The sequence below is a fragment of the Benincasa hispida genome, chromosome 4 (assembly GCF_027475165.1).
Source record: "Benincasa hispida cultivar pf3 chromosome 4, pf3_genome.v1.1, whole genome shotgun sequence".
NCBI lineage: Eukaryota > Viridiplantae > Streptophyta > Magnoliopsida > Cucurbitales > Cucurbitaceae > Benincasa > Benincasa hispida.
This window is the reverse complement of record NC_143481.1, coordinates 66,888,964-66,913,212: the sequence shown is the minus strand read 5'-3', so window position 1 is coordinate 66,913,212 and position 24,249 is coordinate 66,888,964. Positions and strand designations below refer to the sequence as shown.

The 24,249-nt window shown below is 36.2% G+C and overlaps 3 protein-coding genes across 4 annotated transcripts; 1 reads left to right on the top strand and 2 right to left on the bottom strand.

Annotated features, from left to right (window-relative positions):
* Positions 1 to 4,678: 4,678 nt before the first annotated feature.
* Positions 4,679 to 5,803, top strand: LOC120076294 (uncharacterized). Its single transcript, XM_039030061.1, has one exon. It carries the CDS (start codon positions 4,679 to 4,681, stop codon positions 5,801 to 5,803), a length of 1,125 nt encoding a protein of 374 aa, XP_038885989.1.
* A 6,271-nt stretch (positions 5,804 to 12,074) lies between these two features.
* Positions 12,075 to 13,928, bottom strand: LOC120076390 (Cupredoxin superfamily protein). Its single transcript, XM_039030204.2, has 2 exons — positions 13,600 to 13,928; positions 12,075 to 12,583 (listed from the first exon to the last, which is right to left on the bottom strand). Exons 1-2 carry the CDS (start codon positions 13,802 to 13,804, stop codon positions 12,249 to 12,251), a joined length of 540 nt encoding a protein of 179 aa, XP_038886132.1. The 5' UTR covers positions 13,805 to 13,928; the 3' UTR covers positions 12,075 to 12,248.
* A 1,458-nt stretch (positions 13,929 to 15,386) lies between these two features.
* LOC120075626 (Noc2p family) lies at positions 15,387 to 23,885 on the bottom strand. Of its 2 annotated transcripts, none has more exons than XM_039029194.2 (12): positions 23,624 to 23,885; positions 23,425 to 23,473; positions 23,215 to 23,339; positions 21,021 to 21,092; positions 20,363 to 20,929; positions 19,862 to 20,164; positions 19,119 to 19,448; positions 18,812 to 19,018; positions 18,002 to 18,088; positions 17,231 to 17,325; positions 16,118 to 16,243; positions 15,387 to 16,025 (listed from the first exon to the last, which is right to left on the bottom strand). In XM_039029194.2, the coding sequence occupies exons 2-12, from the start codon at positions 23,435 to 23,437 to the stop codon at positions 15,749 to 15,751; spliced, it is 2,202 nt and encodes a 733-aa protein (XP_038885122.1). In that variant the 5' UTR covers positions 23,438 to 23,473; positions 23,624 to 23,885; the 3' UTR covers positions 15,387 to 15,748. The 2 variants fall into 2 exon arrangements, with proteins under 2 accessions (XP_038885122.1, XP_038885123.1); XM_039029195.2 differs by having other exon boundaries at positions 23,425 to 23,530; positions 23,624 to 23,836.
* Positions 23,886 to 24,249: the final 364 nt, after the last annotated feature.

The window sequence follows — 24,249 nt, the reverse complement described above, 5'->3', positions numbered from 1 at the left end:
TTACTATGTTATATCTGGGAGACAATTAGCTCTAGAGTGAGTAAATTGTCTTATGGAGACAATCGTTGGACTCAGATTTTCTTCGGTATACCAAGTTCTCTATTTTCTAATTTTTGGTGATTTTACTATCCATATAACAATCTTAAGACAATTTTATGATCTTATGGTTTTTACTAATTAGGATATGCAATTTTTTTATTCGATTTTGTGCCTATGTTTCAATTAATATTTTTATTAATCTGTTTTGTTTGAATTATGTACATCAGAATCTAATTAAAAAAAATTAAGACAATTTTCCTCTACATGTTTGGTTTTTGAATTCTGTATTATATTGATTTTGTTGCCCACGCCAAGTTATAGATATATAATCATTTGTTGCATATATTTTTCCCCTACAATTATTGAAACAGAAAACAACAACAATTCTCTCATTTCAACCATCCACGAAGAGAAAATTAGTGGAAAAAAATTGTGCTGCTCTGTTAATGTAGGGTGGACATAGACTTCGGCACTAGAAAGAAAAATGTGTGTTGCTCGGTTGGTTTAAGGTACTCTATTTTAGAGTTATTTATACATCTGATGTGACTTCAAAAGAAATTGTTCCGTACGTTTTGAAATTGAGTAATTTTCTAGTTTGGAAAAATATTGAAATTGTTAAATTATATATATGTATGTTTTTTTTTAAATTTTTTTTTCATGTTATGGCTATTCCGACTAAAAGTTGTGAAAATGTGCTTGCACGGTTTTTGTGTAGTTTCATAAACTTTTTAGTGCCTATAACCACTTTGTTATTAGAGAAAAGTGTCTTACTTAATGGTTATGTGGATTTGAATTTTGTTGGGTAATCAAAGGAGACTTTTCACCTTTTTCTAGTGGGGTGGATTTGAGTTTTTTTTTTTTTTTTTTTTTTTTTTTTAAAGAAACGAATTTTGTTGGGTATAACCATTTTATTGTGTAAATTTTATTATGCATAAAGCAGAATTGGGAAAGAATGATATGTATATATTAGTTATATGTATGACTATTGATTTAGTCATGAGTATTGCAATATTTCAATTTTTTAATTGGTTTATTTCGATCTGTTGTTACTATTATGCATAATGGGTATCAAACATAATTTTCTCATATCATTTTACGTTTCAAACATAATGAATAATGTCTCTAAGTTTTCTTTCGTGAGAACTTATTCGGTAAAGTATTTACCTTGGTTCACAATTATTTGGTGATCGCTTTTACATAAATATCATCACCGATACAAAATCTTGCACCATTTTTTGTGAAAAGTATGGAGAAATTTAATGGCAATGATTCCAAATGATGATAAGATTTTGACTTTGTCAAGTTTTTTTTAAAGAACATACTATTGTAATGTTTGAGAGAGAAGCCAACAAAGAAAAGTTTCTTCCACTTAGGCATAGAAATATATGCAAAATATTTATGTAAGAGTCACATTTTGAGTGGACTAGATAACACACTATATAATGTCTGTAGTGGTGGATTTGAGAAAAAAAAAAAGCCATGGAATCATTAGAGAAAAATAATATATATAAGACAGAAGATATCATAGCATAGTCAGAATTTTTTTTATCTATAAAATGATTGATTCCAAAATCGGGATAAGACACGTTTTGTGAATATGTTTTCCCATGGATGAAGTTAAATTATATTTAATATGGAATTCCATATATGAAAATATAAGAAATTCCTTGTGAATTATGAAAAGGTTGAAACCTTCTTAAAATCTTATGTTATTGTGGGAAAAATGTCTATTCCCCAATTGATAATCCAAGGTTGAGAATATTAAATAACAATTTAAAAAGAGGTTGGGATATGTTTGAGTCAGCTATAAAATTTTTGTACGGTATTCCTAAAGTGTGAATACAACATAAACCTCTTTAGTGAATAATAATAAGTCTTGACATATATGATGAAGGCTTAATACAATCAAATAACTACTTTCTAGTGGAATTATCACAATTGACTTCGTAAAGTTAGAAGATAATATTGTGGATCTGCTTGTAAAAGGCGTAGCTAGAGAGTTGGTTGAAAGATCATCAAGGAAAATGTGATTAAAGCCTTTAATTTTCAAGTATTAACTAGAGAGGCAACTTAATGTGACTTCAATTGTCTTAGTTTACTCTAGAATGACAGACAATTCAAGTCATCAAATCCACTAATTAGCTAAGTAAACTCGATTGATGTTCACTAGGGAAAGTTTAAAGTGTTTACTAATTATCTCGATGCAGATTTTTCATTGGGAAATACTAAACGTTTTCTTTTTCCTTTTATCTTAAATTGTCAACTTACCATTTATGGGAAGGATTGTTGGAATAAATGGTATATGACCTTTCATGTAGAGTTGCATTATTTCATGAATAAACATGTTTTTTCCGTAATTAACCAACTTAAAGAAGAGACACGACTATTCAAATAGTCAAGAATAGTCTATAAATATATGTTTCTTCTTCAAATTGCATTGGACAACTTTTTCATTAGCATTTTATTCTCATACAACTTTTCTCCCTTTTTATAAATTTGTACAAGTTCAATTTATTTCCACAAAGTATAGTTCGTTGGATTTTGTGGACGAGGTGCTACTTCCATAAGAAAGTTAATTTGTTCTATCCTATAAGACAATTACTCAAGAAACTCAGGTACTAGAGTGAGTAAAATTGTCTTAAGGAGACAACTTTAAGTTGTTTGGCTCAAATTCTCTTCGACATACCAAGTTATATGTTTTCTAATTTTTGGTGATCTTACTATCCATATAATATGGTTTTGAAAAATGAAAGTTCAAAATGGAAGAAGTTAACACAGAATTGTGAATAATTCAAACTTGCATTATCAAAGACTGAAAATAAATCATGTGACATTTGTTTCACTAAATGTCACAATTATATTTAAACAACCAACATAGCTTATCAACCGATTAAGACACATGCCCATTCCCTTCAACCTCACAAATTATGTTGAACTTAAAAATAAAAGTCCATTTTTTATTGTGATAAACCACATTGGCAAAGATAATTATTCCATCAAAGGATGACCAATATATCTTTCATTCTTTTTTTTTTTTTTTAAAAAAAACTACTGATAACTTGTAAAAATACAAGTTATTTTTGCTTTTAAGTTGGAACAACTAAGGTTTTTAATGATAAATTCTCCTCATTTTTAGAAGAAATGCATGGATTTATTCAAACATTAGCAAACTCATGCAAAAGAAGTTTTATTACTAAATATCGCGGCACTAACGCATTGTATTGTAGTATCTTTACAAAAAGCTAACACATAATCAAGAAGGTGCGACAGGGAAAGCTTTAACGCATGGGCCATGCGTTGGAGGGAGTTCAACGCAGAGAAGATTTATTAATCCAGGCTGATTGTGTCACATCACCACTTGCAAGTATGGGCACCTGCAGCAGGCAGCGTCTGAAAAGCTCCCGAGAGTCAGGCGGCTGACCAGAACATGGACTTTAATGCTGATCAGGGTATGGACTTTAATGCTGCCCATTCACCAAGTGGACATGACCAATGCCTATAAATAGATGAAGTCCCTTCAGAGTTCGTAGGGAGAAAATTATTCAATTCAGAAATTATCAAGATCCTTACTCTCTATAATTATGAGAAGTTGGTGAAAAATTTATGCAAAAATACTTCCCACCTACCACCAACGCGAGGAGACGTCGAGAGCTTATGAACTTTGAACAAGAAGACACTGAGACCTTAAGTGCCACATGAGAGTGTTTTAAGGGCTTGGTCAAAATTTACCCGAACCATGGATTACTCTAACTATTCAAATGGAGACGTTTTATGGAGGATTGAATAGAGCATCACAAATGGCAGCAGACACAGTAGCGACTGGTGGACTTATGGACAAATCTTACACTGAGGCTAAAGAGATATTAGACCGCATTTCTAAACACAACATGGAATGGGTGGACGATACGTATGATGGAAGAGATGACAGGAAAAAGAGATCTCAGAACGTTAATCCTATCGATTCCAACACAATAGCCACACTTTCTGCTCAAGTGGCTAGATGACCAGCCTTTTGCAGAACATAACGCTAGGAAACGCATCAAATCAGCAGAAGATGAATCAGATAGAAGCGTTTGGACAACCTATGGTTAGCTGTGTGGGCTGTAGAGATCCTCACTCCTATGCGGATTGCCCACAAAATCCTCAGTCAGTATGTTTCATTAAAAATAACCCATTTTCCAACCATATAACCCCAGATGGAGAAACCATCCAAATTTTTCTTGGACAGGAGGAAATCATCAGAAGCACCACCCAGGGGTGAACCATCAGCAAAGGAATGGACCGCCGCCTGCATTTCAACAAACGCATTAGTCACATCAATAGTCCTTCAATAGAGGAGGACAGACATTGAGCTCAGGATCTCCGCTTGAGAACCTATTGAAGGAATACATAGCCCAGAATGATGCGCTGCTGAAAAGCCAGGCGTCGTCTATCAGAAACCTGGAAATCCAGGTAAGGCAGATAGCACGAATTGAAAAGCAGGCAACCTGGATTTCTATCTAGCAACACTGAAACACTTGGGAACAATAATGGAAAGGAGCAATGTCACGCGGTGATGTTGTGAAGTGGAAAAGCTCTGGAAGAAAGAAGAATGAATCCAAGAAACAACAGTCCTTCAAAAGAACGCATCACACGTTCAATGGATCAAGAAAAAAGAATGCCTGAGATTAGAAGCCATTCAGAACCCAGTACGTCCAACGTGGGAAAGCCTGAGGTGCTGCTGAACGCACCATTCCCTAGGCGTCTGATGAAGAAGAATGATGAACAAAAATTCAAGTGCTTTCTTGAGCCCCTAAGGCAATTGTATATCAACATTCCACTTATAGAAGCCCTGGAGCAGATACCAAAATATGTAAAAAAATTTAAGGACATTTTGACGAAGAAAAGAAGAGTTAGCGAAACGAAAGTAATCGCATTAACGCAGGAATGCAACGCATTAGTAAGCAATGGTCTATCAAAGAAACAGAAGGACCCTGGGAGTTTCACAGTTCCTTGCTCGATAGGAGGATTGGATGTGGGTCATGCGTTGTGTGATTTGGGAGCTAGCATTAATCTAATGCCTCTCTCAATCTTTAAGAAATTGGGAATTGGTGAAACACAACCCACTTCTGTTACTCTTCAGCTCGCTAACAGAACAATCAAGTACCCAGAAGGAAGGATTGAAGACGTTCTGGTAAAGGTTGACAACTTCATATTCCCAGCAGACTTTATTATCTTGGATTATGAAGTAGATAGGGAGGTACCAATTATCCTTGGACGCCCCTTCTTAGCTACTGGGAAAGTTTTAATTGACGTGCATAAAGGCGAATTGACTATGCGCGATAATCAAGAGGTGAAGTTTAATGTATTAAACGCATTAAAGTTCCCAGATAGTGAAGATTGTCAACTGAAAAGTATTGAGCTTCCTGAAGAAGAGACCCATGTATACAAGGTCCTCGCGTTAGAGGAGAATCTGAAAGAACAAGAGCCGCCAAGTCTGAGTGAGCGGCGGATAAAACCAACACGTCCATCACTTGAGGAACCACCAGAACTCGAGTTGAAACCGTTACCTAGTCACCTGAAATATGCCTTTTTTTTTTTCAGGGAAGTTAAAATCCAGGTGGTCAGGTCCATCATTAAAACAGTCTTTCCATATAAAGCAGTGGAAGTAACACGGGAAGATGGCACCAACGCATTCAAAGTAAATGGCCAAATAGTGAAGCCATACTTTGAAGATGAATTGGAACGTCAAAAGTCGTCCCTCACACTACGCGAAGCCAGCTAAGGCCCGCATCGAAGCATCCCTGCGTTCGCATCGCCATATATTCCAGGGACGCTTCCTCTATCTTGTCTTTTTGCATTCTGTATTTTACAATGCGTTGGAGTTTGTTGGTTTGTTTGTTTGTCTATGTTTTAAAGATTGATTGTTCTTTGTTTTTGTCTTCATAAGTTGGAAATTTTACTTGTTTTTTTTTTTTTAAAAAGTTGTGTATAATCGAGTTGGGAATAACGGACGCATTAGACTTAAGTCTAATGCATGGCCTAGTTGAAGGGATGCATCTCGAAAATACAAAAGCACCTGAGTGCTTAGAAACCCAAGACGTCCCTTCAGCTTCACATTTATTACGGACGTCAGGTGGCCACTAACTCTCCCAGCCTATAAAAAGATCAAATGCTTCGATTTCCTTCTTCTTCCTCATTTCTCACTCGAGCCATCTCTGAAACGAAAAAGAAAAACCCTAGCCTCTCCGTTTCCCTCACCTCCGATCTGCCCAAGCTCCCCGCCGGCCACAATGTCGTCAGCATCAGACAGTCAGAACCAGACCATAAGCTTCGGGAACGACTCGCCGATAAGTTCCTACTTTTCCTCATCTGTTTCGCTTTTGCCTCCCTTGAGCCCTAGAAAAACCTCCAAACCCTTTATCCAATCCAAACCCACGCACGACAGAGCAACCTTCTTCTCCTCCCAAAGGCCGTCAAAGCCCACCACAACACCCACAAAACTCCCTTCCAAAACCTCCAAAGTCATCGCTACCCTTCCGACCAAGACCCTTCAACTAAAACCCTAAACTACCCCTAAGCCAAAGCCCAAAACACCTGCAAAACCGAGGTTGCGTCCGTCATCTACGGCCGCCTCTAAGCCCTACACCAAGCTTGCCCCACCACCATTCGTTCCAACATAACTATGGTAGGTGCAACGCATGATCTATTTCTAGCCTACCTTTACAACGCACCGTCACCAGCCATGCGTCCACCGCTTCCACTCTCAATCCAACCTTTAGCAACCATCTACCCAGTCGACTCAGACGCATCAAGCCAACCACCGCATTCACCTATTGTCATATCCTCCCCTGGGACGCCTCATACCCCAGTGGGCACCCCTCCATTTACTCCACCCATACCCCCCTCTGACAGTTCTGCGTCAGAGCATAACCCTAAAGAGTTGGCTGAATTGGCTCGACTGGACGAGCAAGAAGTATTTGGAGCCATTTTGGCGAGCCTTAATCAAGGCCAAGAGGAAAATCAATTGATGCGTTCCAACCCACCTAATGCATCACTTGAGTTGGACGAAGCAGAGCGATACACTATGATGCTAGAGGCAGAATTAGAAGAAGAAGATAGAGAAGAAGATGGGAGAATTGGCCCAGACCAAACCGACGCGAATGAAAGGCCTTTAAAATCAAAGAGAGTGACAAGGAAAAGGAAATTATTATTAGAGGAAGAAGATGAACAATCAACATCCGGTCCTGAGATGCAACGCATGGGAGTTGTTCAAGGCACGACGCACTAGAGGAGGACTTGGAAGACTACCAGCCCGTGAGGCAAGGGCGAAAGCTGGCAAGAGAAGCCAAAGAGCACGCGGTAGGAAAACGCAAGGTAACCGACGCGTTACCTAAAAAGACCTCGGGAAGAAAGCTTCAATTCAGTGATATATTTGTAGAAAAGTGCTTCTTTCCCGAGCGCCACCCACTGCCTATATACATAACAAAAACAATAAACGCATTGGGGTGGAGTCAGTTCTACGTTGGGCACACACGTATTTGGCCCAACCTCGTCCGCATGTTCTACAACAACGAGTTTGACATGGAGAAGAACACAACCTTTGTTGATGAGGTATTAGTGCACTTCTCAGTGGACAAGATCAACGAAGTGTTCAACATTGATAGTAATCCAGACGCAGAAGGTAATCGCATCTTGGAGTAGCCAACGGCAAGTCAATTGGAAGATGCGTTAAGGACAGTAGCCAAACCTGGAAACAAGTGGCAAACATCTAGAAACGGAGCAAAGATGCTAGCCTCTAGGAACTTAACTCCAAACGCAAACCTATGGTACTATCTGATCAAAAGAAGCATTATGCCTACAACGCATGATGAAACACTGTCAAAGGAACGCATCCTGGCTACCTATTGCATCATGCAATGCATCCTTTTAGACGTTGGAAGAATAATAAGGGATCAGATCAAGGCCATCAAAACCAAACCGCAAGGACAACTGTACTTCCCATGGCTGATCTGTGCATTGTGTGAATGCGGAGGCATCCCTCTGGGGGATGATCATGAAGAGATCGATGGTTTGATAGATATCAAGTTAATAAGGCGTCTACTTCGTGGTTCGCCGCCTCAACCTGCCTTACCCACCAAAGAAGTGGCAACCAAACCTCGATCATCCAAACGCACCCTCAAAAGAAGATGCGTCCAGATTGTTGAACACAACGATGAAGCTTCAGAGCATGAAGAGTATGAAGCAGAGCTTAAACTTACGGAAGAAGAAGTGGGCTCAAGCCTCAACCTTACTATCCATGACTCACCATTGGCCCCGTCAGAAGGGAGTCCTGATCAAATGCACCAAGAACCAACTCATATGGATCAAGACATTCCTTGTTCCCTTTCTTCGTCCCCACCAAGTCCAATTCCCAATTCCGTGCCTCCTCCAATAATCTTTGAACCAACTGGGTTAGGATCGAGCAACGCAGCAAATTTTGAAGACCCAGTTGGAAGAAGTGAAGAACCAACACCACCTCAATGCAGCGTTGACTTATAAGAGTTGAAAACTTTTATCAGTGATTAGCTCAGACCATTGGCCACATCCATCGAAGGTCTTCAGCAACAGAATCGGGTTCTAAGAAATTACCTAAGGCAACAAACATGAAGGATGCAAGACCAATTCGTTTATACAATGCAATACATCAATTAGGTCTTGGTTGGAATGTTTGCTCTGCCTCCACTGCTTGCCCATCTTAGAAACCCTCTGCGCTTTATGGATGAAGACCCTGGAGAAGAACGCAGAGATGATGCGCCAACATAATAGAGTTTTTGGATGTTGGGTTATTTTTGTATTTTGATTTAATTGATGTTCTTTTGTATTTGCTTTACTTGTTTGTTTGCTTCATGTAAATCTATGAAAATGAATGAGAAATTCCTATCATTTTGTTCCTTGCGTTTGACCTTAGCATACTTTATTTTTGTTCTTTAGATGTTTTCTAAGTCTTGTGTGTTGTCTGACCTTAATGATATCAACTATATGAAATCTATAAGTATAAAGTAGGCGTTAGGAAAATCAACAAGGCCTGAACTTCTTTAAAAAGCCTAAGTTTACTTTCTAACGCGTGCAAGCTTCAAGACTTAAACTCCTTTCGGACTCTCAAAGCCTTTTTGAAATTTTGTTTCTCTTTTAGCAATGAAGATTTAGCTCGTCTCCAAATTTGGGATGAGTATAGCTCATCTCCAAATTTGGGGATGAGGGAAATCCGAGTTAAGACGCATCAAACGAGTACATCATAAAGAAAAGGGAACAAAATAAGAAAAATGTTAAACGCAACTCCTCTGTCATTATTTCAAAAGAAAAAGCTTAAAATGGCATGAGTTAAGTTGGAAAAGGAACTTAGCCGTAGTTGGATGCTCGCATGACAACCGTGGAGGCAAGCTAAAACGAAGTTAAGTCTCCTAGACCAACGCGTCCCATAGAACTCCTCTATCTAGTCTGAAGAAAATATATCTTGAAACGCATGAATATTAGATATGAGTTTAGTTGTGAAGGGTTCTCACCCGTAGTTGGATACTCGCATGACACCCGTGGGGCAAGCCAAAACAAAAGTGGGATACCTGAAACAATGCATGGATAAGTGAATTCATAATTTTTTTTCTTTTTATCTGGCATTTATCTTAAAAAGAACATCTAACGCATTGTTGGTTTAGAAAAAACGAGAATATTTTGAGAAACGAAAGGAGTTGTTGATAAAAGGCATGCTGCATCTGAAACTGAACATTAGTCCTTTTCAGAAATGAGTCAATCTGAGTTGCATTTTCCAAACTCTTGTCTCAAACTTATGACTGAATATGATGAGAGGCGAACTCTGCACACTTAAGACAAAGGAGATAACAAAGAATTATTTTGGAATGCTTGAGGACAAGCATTGTTCAAATTTGGGGGTGGTGATAACTTGTAGAAATACAAGTTATTTTTGCTCTTAAGTTGGAACAACTAAGGTTTTTAATGATAAATTCTCCTCATTTTTAGAAGAAATGCATGGATTTATTCAAACATTAGCAAACTCATGCAAAAGAAGTTTTATTATTAAATATCGCAGCACTAACGCATTGTATTATAGGATCTTTACAAAAAGCTAATGTATAATCAAGAAGGTGTCACAGGGAAAGCTCTAACGCATGGGCCATGCGTCAAAGGGAGTTCAACGCAGAGAAGATTCATTGATCCAGGCTAATTGTGTCACATCACCACTTGCAAGTATGAGCATCTGCAGCAGGCAGCGTTTGAAAAGCTCTCGAGATTCAGGCTGCTAACCAGGGCATGAATTTTAATGCTAACAAGGGTATGGACTTTAATGCTGCCCATTCATCAAGTGTGGACATGACCAACGCCTATAAATAGATGAAGTCCCTCCAGAGTTCGCAGGGAGAAAATTATTCAGTTCAGAAATTATCAAGATCCTTACTCTCTGTAATTAGCGTAGTCGTAGTTTAAGCTATGCTGTGGTGCCAAGACGATGAGAAGGGTTGAGAACCACCACCACCGCCGGTCAGGGAGCGGAGGAAGCCAAGCTTGAGAAAGACACTTCGTCCAACTCTTATACAAGTGATTGTATACAACAGAATTGAGCCAAAGAGATACAAGAGATTCTACTCTGCGGCTTGACTCAGTTCCTTTTATCTTATTTATCACTTTCATTGCATTTGATTGAATATTATTTTTGTAAAGACAATTTGCTTCTTTATAAAATTCATATATTTGATCCATCACATGTTGCCATTGTTTATTTCTTGTTTATGTTGAATGCACTTATACTTTATGCAAAACTTCATTTCAAACGCTTAAGCCGACTTGATCACTTGGTAAAAGTATCTTTAACTTAGATTATTCGAGAGAATAACTAAGTTGCATCAAGTAGGATGCCTAGTATAGCTAGAGATAGACTTACTGGTGTTTATTGCATTCTGTGTTAGACGCATGCATCCTAGAGATAGGTGTTGTATGTTATTTGCATTGAGAAGAGTTGAATAATGTCTAATGCATAAACAAAAGATAAGAAAATCATCCCATCTCATTCTGGTTTGTGTATACTCATTTTAGACCGACGCATACCACTTACACTAAACTCCATTCTCGCATGATCTATCACTCACTACTCAACTCTTTTGTATCTTCTTGCACAGGCACAACACTTTAGTGTAAATAACACATTGCTCTTCATATATTTAGGAAAACCCCTACAATAGATACAACGCAAGGTTTGTGTTTATTTAACTGAATCCTTAAGTTCGACCCTGGACTTGCCAGGAACCTAAATTAGATTTATACTTGGGTCTGGTTTAGGAAAACTTGAACGTCATTAAAAGAAGTGTTGTGCGTTCTGTTGCAACTTTCTAGCGCACTAATGCGTTACAAATACTTAAACGCATTAAAGCATCAACGCATCACTTATACTTAGAACTTATTCTTCCAATTTATTTTATACAATACACTCCTAGAGCGAATCACGATAGCAACGAACGACTACGCTACACAAAACGGAAAAGGCACCACGCTAAACCACAATATCTCGCTCCCTTTCAATAAAAAGAGAAGGGATAAAAGTTGGAATCTTTCCAACCAGAGAAGATCCAGTTGAAGAAGTCAAAGATGCAATATCATGAACAATTTCGTTCTCTTCTCTAGGAACCTTACAAAAATTAAGGATATTTACGGACAGAGCAAGGTTAAGAGTCTCTTTCACAAAAATATTAACTTAACTTTACATAGATCAGAGTTGAAAGGTTTAACAATCCAACCACATCTACAAAATCAGATTCAACCATCGTCGTAGGACCAATATATCATATTTATAAATGATATTTCACAATATTAACCCTTTCTCATTTCATACTAATAATCCATCAACATGAATATAGCTCGCTTTCTCTTAAAATCGAATGTTCCAACCTTATATCTTAAATTACTAAATATAATAAATCCCAAACGATTCATATACATAAAAGAAATAAGGAAAAAAAAAATAACATGAGGTAAGGTAGCTCCAAACAAAACCAAAAACTCATTCATACTAATAAATGATACTCCACAGTATTATCTCCTTCTCATTCATACTAATAATATACCAACATAAACTTAGCCATTTCAATTCCCAAACAAAAAACTCATGAAAACCCAAATCTAAAACGAATTAACAGAAAAAGAATACAACTCAAAAGCATACTAATTAATGAATTAAAAATTCAGATGAATCTCAAGGCGTAGAAAGGCAGCAGCATAAGGAAGAAACCGAAAAGAGAATGATGTGAATGAGAAGAAGAAGAAGAAGAGGAAGAAGAAGAAGGTGGGGATGGAGTAGAGGAAGCAGTGCCGGTGGCAATGTGGATCTTGACCTTCATTCCTTGGCTGCAATGGCCGATGGTGCCGCAAGCGAAGTATCGAGTCCCCGATTTGGTCAATTTGATCGCATCGTTCCCACTACTCTTCGTTTCCACTGAATTCCCAATGTCGCACTTCTTATATGAACTCTCATCAGGAAGCTCTACCACACTGTGCAGCCCCGAATCGTACTTGAAAACTGTACTTCAAACTCAATATGAATTCCTTTTTCTTCCATTTTCAACATTTTTATAATAACAAAGATCAAAACTAGTTAAATTAGTTCGTACGAAAATTCTTTTTTTTTTTTTTAATAATTAATTTTATTTTTTTTAGAATAGATAATTAATTAATTGTATAGATTTATGTAATTAATTTTAATTTCATCCTTCGTTATAAACCTATAATTACTATGGATTGTTTATAATTATCTATTTATTGTGATTAATTTGTATTAATTCATTCATTATGGGTAAAACTTTTTTAGTATTCTTTAACATATCATATTTTTATCTTTTTTTTTCACTTTTTATATAATATATTGTTTATCAAAATATTTTTTATATTATTTAATTAAAATTAAAATTTAAGTATTAGACTATAATTGATATGACGTTTATTAAATATTTAATTGGTTATTTAATTATAAATTACTCAAATTTCAAATATTTATAATTAAAATTATTATTGATTATTAATTAATTAATTTTTATCAATATATTGAATGGTTTTATTGTTTAATTAATTAGTCTATTACCATTATATAAGAATGTCATGTTAAATTTCATAAATTAAGTACAAACATATTTTGTTATGATAGCATTTTCATGCACAATCAAATACAGTTTATTTTTTATTTTAGAAAATTTTCAGGTACTTTTCAAAGTTCAAAGATATTTTTGAAATGAGTATTAATGATTTGTGTTCAAATACTAATGGTAAGAATATATTTATTTTTTTATTTTTAATTTAAAGATATTTTTTAAAAAAAATTAAAAGTTCAAATATGTTTTTGAAACAAAATACTAAAACTAATAACAATAATATTTTTAAATGTTTAAGGGTATTTTTCAAACTTTTAAAATTTAAAAGGCATGTCAAACTATTTTTTACAATATATTTTTTTTACATAAAGTAGGAAATTTTAGAGGTGTTTTAGGTAATGTAGCCAAATGTATATATATTGTTTTGATGAATACAAAAGGATTTACATACCAATTTGATCGCCAACTTTGAAGGTCTGAGCAGAAGCCCAAGAATCGAAATCAACAGATTCTTGCCAACCTTGGCTTCCCCCAACCACATGTCTTTGATCTGCCAAACCCTTCTCCGCCATTAAAGCTACAGCAGCCACAATCACAACAAACACATCTCTCTTCATCTTCATCTTCATCTTCATCTTCAACCTCAACCCCTCCATTTCTCTCTCTTTTCTTTAAATTCTTAGTTGCTTAAGCTTTTGATATGCCTACCTTCTTCTAATCCTCTATTTATACAACTTCCCCTTTTCTTTTCTAAACTTCTAAATTAATAGATCAGATCTCAAAATTAAGGCTACTTTTTTCCCTTTTTAAAAAATGTAATTGATGTTGAAATGTGTGGATTTGCCGCAAAGCAAAATGCGGTTGGTTTAACAGATAAGAGAAAAGCTTGGAGTTGAAACAAAGCTATGTATATATACAGAACATGATTCGTCAGTTGTTGGATTGAGAACTCAAAACACTCTCATAGAAACGACAAAACAACACTACATTATCAAAACATTGTTGTCATTTTCAGATAGCTTTCTTTCGCTATTAACTAGTACTATAATGCTTTTCCTGATGCAGGACATGCCAACCTTGTATTACCAAACCATTATTAGCAGCCATTTGTATCTTTCTGCTTAAGCAACCAAATTTCTGTAAGACCACAAATTACTTATACCTACTCACGAAGGGCTAAAAAGGGAATTGAACAATCATCTATGAGAGCAAAGGAAGGAGATGTTGAGTAGGGAATCACCAGGCGGTTATAAAGGACAACATTGGTAAGGAAGGACGGGAGAGAAGAATTTGGTGAAAGTTGAGCATGCTTTTTGGTTGGAGAGAAATGCCGGGCTTTCTCAAAGGTGCTGGGAGTAATATTTCCTGTATATTTTGGGAAGAAATTGCAGGGGAGTTTTTGTGTCTATGTTGAGTCTTGAAGAGGAAGTATATAAATAAATAAACGACCATCGTTTGCCCTATTATTCTCTATTCTCTTCTTATTTTCTTCTGTTTCTGTGCAGAGAATCAAAGAGCCTTACAATTTCATTGCCCCTTAAACATGTATTTTATGTCTACATAAACATAACTCAACAGCTAAAGATATTACTATTAGGAAAATACGGATTATTTGTTAAACATGTATTTTATGTCTACATAAACATAGTTCAGCAGCTAAAGATATTGTTTGGGAGACTATAATGTAATGGAAATCAAAGGAGTGTTGGAATGCATTACATGATATATCGAGGGTAGAAAGAAATGAGATCGTAAAGTGAAAAGCGGTAGGAAAAAATTGGATTGAAACTGTGAGAACTGAATGAATTTGACCGTATTACAAATCGGATGCTCAATCCAAACATAGATTCTTACTTCTTTTAGAAATCACCACCTTACACATTTGTTATATAGAAAAATATCACTACTTAATGATTTGTAAGCATACAACCATAATGTACTATAAATTTATTTGGATGACTAATATTGAGCATGAAATTGATGCACTTACAGATATAAAATTATGAAAACATATAAAATCAAATTGTTAAAGTAGCATGGCACAGTGACTGGACTCAGATTAATAGGTTTGATGTGGACTTTTGTTCATCATATTTGCTGAATGAAAATTGATACAGATGTGGAGCATAAATAAAATAAATTTATGATCGATGTTCAAGTCAAGAAAATGTGAATGAAAAAACTCATTCCATAATTCAATTGAATGACTAATATTGAGATCTAATTTGATGCAATTAATTTAACCAAAGTACTTCCGTTAATTTTGAACTTCCTCAAAATTTATATCAAATTTTCATAAACCTATGCAGATATTGACATTATGAAAGAAAGAAAAGAAAATAAGAAAATAATTAAATAAACAACATGAGCCGCTTGGTGTTTTGTTCTCTCAAAATTTTCTCAATCACAAGACAGACACTGACCATTGAAAATTTCCCCTCCAATGGCCCCCTAAATCATCATCCAGCTGCATTGCTTAACTTAGACTTCAGCTGGAACCAACCTATGAAGACCAAAAACAATGGGAAATGGCACCATTTTTTTTTACCTATTTCTTTCATTGTGTTTTTGCTAACCTGAACATCTCTGCCTACTCATTTTTATCGAGAAGTTTTTCTCTTCTTGGCCTTGTTTCCAGGCGAACGGATCTTCTTCAATCCCCGTGATGGCGCTTTCGGCTTCCGAGTTTGCTTTCTAACAGGTTCAATGTCCTCATTGCCATCACTTTCAGCAGAAGTGTCACTTAAAGGTCCGTCATCCTCGTCTGAACTGAGCACTAAGTCCTCCACAACATCTTCATCTCTAGGAGCTGCCTTATCCTGTTGCTCCATCTTTCTTTTCTTTTTCTTACTTTTCTTTTCTTCTGGATGCTTCTCCCTAACAATTATAAAGCTCAACCATGGTTCATTTTGTATACTAAAAAAACAAGTGCATAAAAATATGCCATGTTGACTACATATTTAACTTACTTGGAACTGCTTCCTGGCAACCAGGTGGAACTAAAGACAGAGGTCCCTTCTCTTCCCTCAGTATCCTCGTCTTCACTGTCTGACCCACTTTTCCCAAATACAGATGAATGTTCACCGTAAAGAACACTGTAACGTACAAGCATGTTAAAAAGGAAACATGGAAATCATACACATCAATTACCAATGCAGGTTATTGACATTATCTTCGAAACCTTTGCTTCAATTAGCAAAATCAAAGGCGGTCGACCAAAAAGCAGAAGACAAGCTATGATGTTAATTCTTATTCTTACTTCTTGCAAGAAGTAAAAGGACATCCTGCCCCTTTTGTCCTTTAGATTGTAGCCCCTTTGAATGTTAATCTCTGATTCTACTAAATAAAAAATATGTATCCCAATTTTCGTACGTCACTTAACTTGTGCACTAATTTGCTATAGTAGTGGGGAGGTCTCACAACCATCTTTTCTTGCATCATAACGTTTTTAAGAAATTATGATGGCATGCATTTCATACTTCAAAATTAAGTTTCTACCTTGTGCCAACTTATCGATGCCCTTCCACGCCAATGACCTATTTATATCCTAGATGGTGTAGTTCATCTAAAAGAACACATCATGAGAATCCCTCATCTAGTAGTCTCCGGATTTGCATGATTGGCCACTTTGGTTATCCAGCAGGCAGCAGTGTAGAAAAGTCTTCCTAGAGAGTCAGAACTATTCGGTAGTTTTTCTTTGCTAGGCGTGCCAAATTATTAGAGAACTAGTCTAAACTATCATTACTATTCAATAGTGTTTCTTCTTAACTAGCCTAAAGGATAGATCTTCAGAATCCTAAAAGTTGCAATATTGTGTCAAGTCCTTTGCACGTGGTGTCTTTTATCTAACTTTTTTGGGATATTGCAGCTGTTTAAGTCCGACACAGATCTCTTGCATAGTCTCCTCTCGTTTCTTACTGAGAGAGAATACCTTCTCTTTCTCTTCCTCCACTATCCATATATGTTTTCCTTTTTTAATAGTAATATAAGTTTTTTTTTGGATTGAACATAACATCTCTAATGTATAAAAGCAGAAAAACGGAAAAAGAAGAAGAAATATCCCCATACAGAGACGTGTATACCTAGATTTAGATAAAGAATCTGTTTGTTGTCGAGCTCTTTGACGTAATGTTGAGACATACTTCGACAGTGGGCTGGCCCCCAACTTCTTTTCATCCTAAAACATAAGGAATGGTACTAAAACCCATTACATGCACAATTTTAATAAAATAAAATATAATTAACAAGAAAAGCCTAGTTCATAGTCCTAATCCAAGGCTAAAACGAACAACAAAAATAAAAATAAAAAAGGCATGCACAACTTCCAAAAAAATTAAAAGCAATGGAATAGTGGTGCAGAAAATTAAACTAAAGAGTAAAGACCACAAAATTGCCAGGAAAAAGACTCTAACCCACACCGTACATTCATCAACACTATCCTCGAGGGTGTATTAATTTTTATCCTGATCTTTCACTCTCCGTCCATATTCCACAAAGAAACCGTCAAAGAAGGATAATTTTCCTCTCATGCTCCGGAAATATTCCATCAACAAATTACTCTATGGAATGTTAACATTCACCCATTCAGAGAACTTACCCCCACAAGAAAGAAGCAAAGGAACATAACATGCAAATTAACAGGGAGTCAGCCGGTTGGGGGTGAAGCCTCCCTGGAAATTAGGGTGGGTTGGGCTATGAGCCTAAGGTAAAAAGTGAGCCTCTGACAATGTAGATATATATATATATATATATACATATAAACTCAACCTGGAGTAGCTCAGCACATACTGAAGTCAACAATCATTACAGTGTATAGACTAAACAAGAAGACAAACAAAAGCAAAAGTCCAAACCTCAAGAAAGGAAGATACAGCAGGATCATTTGGTAAAAAGGAAATTGAATTACGCCTTTCATTTGTAAACTCTGAGTTGGCCTCAACCTAAATATGGAAGATAACAAAAGTCAATGTACAATAACTCGGCAGTATACAAAACACTTAAACAAACCTTTTTGTTATATTAACACTACTGGGTGGATAGTTCTCTAGAATCTATTCTTAGAGTTTCTCTATCTTGGTATAAATGCCACACTCCCTAACAATTATACTCTTCATGTTCTTTTGGCCAATTGGAAGACTTTCTTCGTAATCTTCCTGGTCAAGATGTATCGGCTTTCCTCCATTCCAAGTACAATATCTCACATAATCAATGAAATACTTGTCCCCCGTCCCAAAAAAAAAAAAATGTACAAGAGGCACTTTCTAAGAATATAGGATGCTTTGTCTCAACCTTTATAGTGACCTACCGTTGAAAAAGAAAGGATCTATCTTGTGGCCCAAACAGGTTAAAAAAACAAAGCCCCTTATTGAAATACAATATTTCTAAGAGCATCTCGAAACACACCCCTTCATTATTGAAAATATTTTAGATAAAATGGAGATTGCTTATCATGCATCAGCAAATGTGAACAATTTGCTTTTTCTTCTTTCTCAAGTTTAATTTAATTCTAGGATCCAACAAGTAATTTTCCTTATTCTCTTGCTGTGTTTTCTTTATCCTCTTGCTTCTCCTAATTCTTCCTGATTATCTTATCCTGTAAGTAGTGTTAGATTCCAAAAAGTAAACATATGCAATAGAAATTTGATAAACCATAAGGGGTATACCTGACGAATAAGCTGTCTTATTTCTTTTTGAAACCTCTGAACTTTGGTTGATTTAGAAAAATTACGCAGGCGTACAACAGGGATAAAAGACAACTCAAAGAAAGAGGCAGAATAACTCCACTGAGATAAATGGCCAGCAAGCTCTTCAATAACTGAAAAAACACATGCCTCCTGAAAAGCTCGTGTTTTTAGGGTGGGTTTGCTTACCTGGAGAGATGAATAACTATATAAACTGAAGAACATAAATAAGATTTAAAAATAAAAGCTGCCGTACACAACAAAGAAACCCTCAAGGGTAGAAAAGTACCTTCAATATGGTCCGCAAATCAACAGCTTTGCCAATTCCTCCTGTTGGAGGTCTGTTTAATTCTTTCATTTCTAGCATGTCTAAAAGAAGCATGGACACAGGTATAAAAGTTCCAATTGAAGCAGCTATCCGATTTAGCATCTTAATGCACCTTAACCTCAAAGGGAAATATCTAGCAGTTGGTACAAGACGAGCTACTCCAGAAATGATCTGAGCCAAGGGATATGCAAGGGGCTTAAAATCAACTTCTGAGCCATAAGCACACACAGCACCAGTCCAAAGCTCAAGGCAGTTTATGTACTTCCATTCATAAACCTTTCGAAATGCTTCCTGTAAAAAAAACATCAAGTTCAAGAAATAAACTCAAACAAATACTATCAATTAGAAATAAAGAAGTGATTGAATATATGCCATGTAGGACATGGGGAAAACACAAACAAAAAGGAAAACATTTTCGCATTTGAGGCGAAGACTAAGTTGATTATAACACAACCATTTGGAAATGCTCTTAGAACCCCCAAACCCTGACCAAGTTAATTTTATCATTCCTTGTACTCACTATAATTAATAACTCCAATTTGTTCACCCCATCACGTCAATTTTCCATTAGAAGAAAACAGGCATTGCCAATGAAATTAATACCTAAGAAAGTAGAGACCACAGGAAGAAAATCTCCAGCCATCCACTGGAGAAATAATTTATATATAGAAATGAAACACAATAAATAAAAATAGTTTACTTACCTTAGTTCTTGTGTTTAATGCCTCTCTGAGGATCATTGCTAATTGACGGATGAAAAGAAATGCATGTTGATAAGCTACCGAAAGATCAACACGGAAAAGTTCGATGACACAATTTCCAAGAAATTGAATGTGTTGTAACTTGGTTGCATTTACAAATTGGCAGTTCAAGACATAAGCTTTATACATCCCCTTGTAGCATTCATCTAGACAATCAGATCCAAGTCGAATACACAAATCTCTCAAAAATAGAAACGAGGTAACAGGGAGGGCACCACCACCAGTACCCCAAAAGTGAAGGGCAACCTGAAAATTTCAGATAATAAAATCATGCCCTTCATAAAATCGATAATGATGAAATAATATTGTGTGAATGGAATAGATAATGATAAATGACATTCCAGCTATTCTTAGTCATTCCATTGGGTTATGTACCACAATTAGACTATCCCATCATAAGGACCTTGAAAATTAAACATTAATGAATTTGAAAGTTGGAAATACCTTTATGTACTTTCGTTGAAGGCTAGGAAATGCAACCAAAAAAATAGAAGAATATTTGAGGCATCGCAATGTGAATGATATCATCTCGGTGTCTGTCATTTGGTTGAGAATGTGAAGCGCATTCCCAAGATATGACTTCACAATATGGTTGAATGATTTCCACTTTTTGGTGGTCATCAGCTCTTGTATGATCTCTTTCTTTCCACCAGTGCTAGGAAGCTTTAGAAACTTTCTAAGTATTCCATCCATTTTACTTAATACAAATAACATAATTTTATTGAAAACAGTACTGGACATGGTACTAAATTTTGTTGAAGGGTCATCTCCGTTGTCATCACCATAGTGACAGGCAGTCCTGAAAGCTTTCATAAGAGAACGAAGAGCAACCAATTTTCCATTTTCTTCTATTGAATGACACCAAGAATCAACCATTTCTGCAGTTACAGCTTTCTTAGATGGTGTTTCTTCCTTCTCAGAAACAACAGGTTCGTAGTTCTTATAATTTTCATGTAACTCAGCATCTTCCACATCATTATCAGCATCTTCAAGATCATCATCAGCATCCTCCTGCACCAAATTGTTACGGAATTGAGACACATTATGTAGCACACAGTTGAAGCATTGGCAGCTTGCAGCTCAAATAAACGAGTGTACTTACATCAATATCCTCATCATTAAATTCGAGAAGCTCCTTGTCATGCTCTTTCAAAAACTCAAAAAACTCCGGATCCTATAAACAACATGGCAAACAACGTCAATCAAATTGGGGAGAAAATTTTCATCAGCCAGAGGATGGATGGAAGAATGGGAGGATAAGACATTCTCCTAATAACTCATTGAATTAAAAGAACGTACAAAGTGGCATCAATATATAAAGGAATTGCATATCTATTTCTTTCGTGTCAACTTGACCATACTGTAACAGAAAAACTGAATTCCACAAGGTTTTAGGTTTTTATTTTATTTATTTTAAAAAAAAAGGTAACCTCTTAAGATGAGCTCTTAAGAGACCTCGAGGGGAAATTCCATTTATATTACCACCATTATGTTAGGAACCAAGGTAGTATGGGCTACCTTTGTCCCATATCGGTTAGAATGGGATGATCAATATGATACCTAAGTGGCTTGTTTCTCTCACCTCAATAGCCGGCTTTTAAGGTGCGGTTCTGCAAGGTACTTAAGTACCTAACAATGGCATTAGAGCCAGTTGTCAACATCCAGGAGAGGAGCACCGGAGGAGGGTTCTGACCGGGTGTTTCCAAGTGAAGAATCATCAGTCTAGCTGTAGCGACGTAGACTTTCCGGGATGAGGTATTGTTAGGAACCGAGGTAGTATGGGCTACCTTTGTCCCACATCGTTTAGAATGGGATGACCAATGCGGTAGTTAAGTGGCTTGGCTCTCTCACCTCAATAGCTAACTTTTCAGAAGGTGTTCTCCAAGGTGCTTAAGTACCAAAAGATGTATAGCATTATTTGTGTCTTATTAGAATCTAACTAATAACTAGAATTGCTTAAGTTCACTATGTTTCCCCAAAGAAATTGTCAGACATAGAGATTTGATAGGCTTTTGATCTGATAGGCTTTTCTTTCTCTCTAGGCAGTTTTATACAAAATAAGGAACAAGATCAAAGAATAAATTAGCAAATGTTTTAGCATTTGTGTGGTGTAGTAAGACAAAAAGGACAATCAAATGTTACTACCAAAATATCATTGACACAAAGGATTTCAAGGGGAGCCCAAACAACCACTTATGGTGGAAGGCAAGATGAGCCTTGTGGTTGTGGTTGTCTATGCAACCACCTTCACTCATGCAACTACCTTGGTCACCTTTCAATTGTCCTTCTATCACCTTTTACACTTGGGTGAAGAAACACAATCTTTGATACTTTTAAAAACTTCATATCTATAAAATCATATTTCGTTCACCCTCTTTTGAATACAAGACATCAAAGTAAAGTAATTTTGTCAGATCCAACTCTATTTTCAACAATATATTTCATATTCAATGTTATTTAGTATTCCTACTTTCTGTTAACAATATATGATTATACGATTTTCTGTTTCATTGTTCACCTCAATTCACCAATGCAATGTAATTTATGCACTTTTGGCTTCCAGCAAGCAAGAAGTCTGTCATCTTAGCACACTTCAAACCTCTAGGCATGCACGAAGTTTGTTATCTTATTTTCATTGAACTTGATGGCTAATTACCATCCTAAAGGTCCATAGTTCAATTCCCTACCAAAGAGCTAAAATTGTTTCGCTCTATTTCATAACTCTTTTAAGACTTCTTACTCTCACTCTCGAACAAATATATTTTTAGGAGAGAAAAAAAGAATCTTAAGCCTTGGAGTACAATGGGTTAGATCTTTCAACTACAGTTACTTCTACAGAAAATTTTATAAATGATCTAAATAACCCAAACCAACCCAATAAGCCAATATGTTACACAACTGGATTGCATGGGATTAATTTGTTGAACTAGGCTTATTTAAGTTGGACAAATGTCTAAACCAAACAATTTGGTAGGATTCAAAAAGTAACTCACGAAAATGGCTTCATCTTAAGAAATCACAACCGGGAGTAGAGTACACTAAAGACCCTAACCTGCAACTACAAATTATAACAATAAAAGTACATAATGATGGGTCCAACAAGTTGCTCAACCCAACCCATAAACACTCTTACTCTACAACAATGACATCAAATCGATCGAGAACTAAAATTAGACCATACCCCATAACTTTGCTTTAGCCTTGGAAATATTTTAGTTACAAGAACAAATAGCTAGTCTAACAAAGTTTTCATTGAAATCGTTTCCCCTGGCAACTTGTAAACAAGACGAAAATACCTTTTGTTGGAGTCTTTGCAACTGCTCAATATGCTCTTTGGCTTGGCCCCCTGTTTTTGAAAGTGCATTCTTCCCCGTTTCTTCTTCTTCCTCCCCATGGTTTAGTTTGAGGTCCCGCCTCTTAGCTGATATGAAGGTAATAAAGTTTGATTACTCAAAAACAGTGAGTGAGCAGAAGAAATTGTAAAAAGAAAATAATATATTCAGTACCTTTGACACCCATTAATTGATAAGCACAAGAGGAATCCTGCTAAGGAGCCTTAGAATGATACGATGAAGAAAATTTAGAGTTCACCTAAACACAAATAGAAGGGGGCTGGGGCGAGGACGATAACACAAAGGGTGTTTACGGTTCGGTTCAGTTCAGTTTTGAACAAAACCAGAAATGAAACCGAACATGACGGTTTACCAGACTCGGAGCAGTGGAGCGAGCTCGTAGAGTTGCGGTGGACTTAGAGCCGTGGAGGTGGGCCTGGTTCTGTGGTGCTGCCGGTGCCGACGTGCAGTGTGAAGATGCCGGTGTACTTGGAGTCGTCGCGGTGGCGGTGGCGGTGGACTGGTGGAGGCGTGGAAAAATGATTGGGAATGAGAGCGGCTGAGGACGAGAAGTGGGTGGTGTGATGGAGGGTTTTGATTTTTTCTTTTTTCTTTTTTCTTTTTTCTTTTTCTTTTTTCTTTTTTTTTAATTTGGTTTTTCTTTTCACATTTCGGCATTGGGCTGACTTGTGGAGAGGCTCGGAAGTTGTTGGGCTGCTTACTTGGGCTTTATATATATATATATATATACCATTAGGAAAAATAGTAAATTTTAAAGTTTCATTTGGAAAAATGGAAAAAAAAATTTCAAAATTATAAAAATAGATAAAAAAAAAAATTATATAATGAAAATACTAATTAGTAAATGACAAAACTATCTTAAAAACAACAAAATTAAGTACAATGAGTTTTCAAAGATACCCTGCTTAAAAAACAACTCGAATACCACAAATACACTCTACATAAACATTTTAGAACCACAAATACACAATAAATATT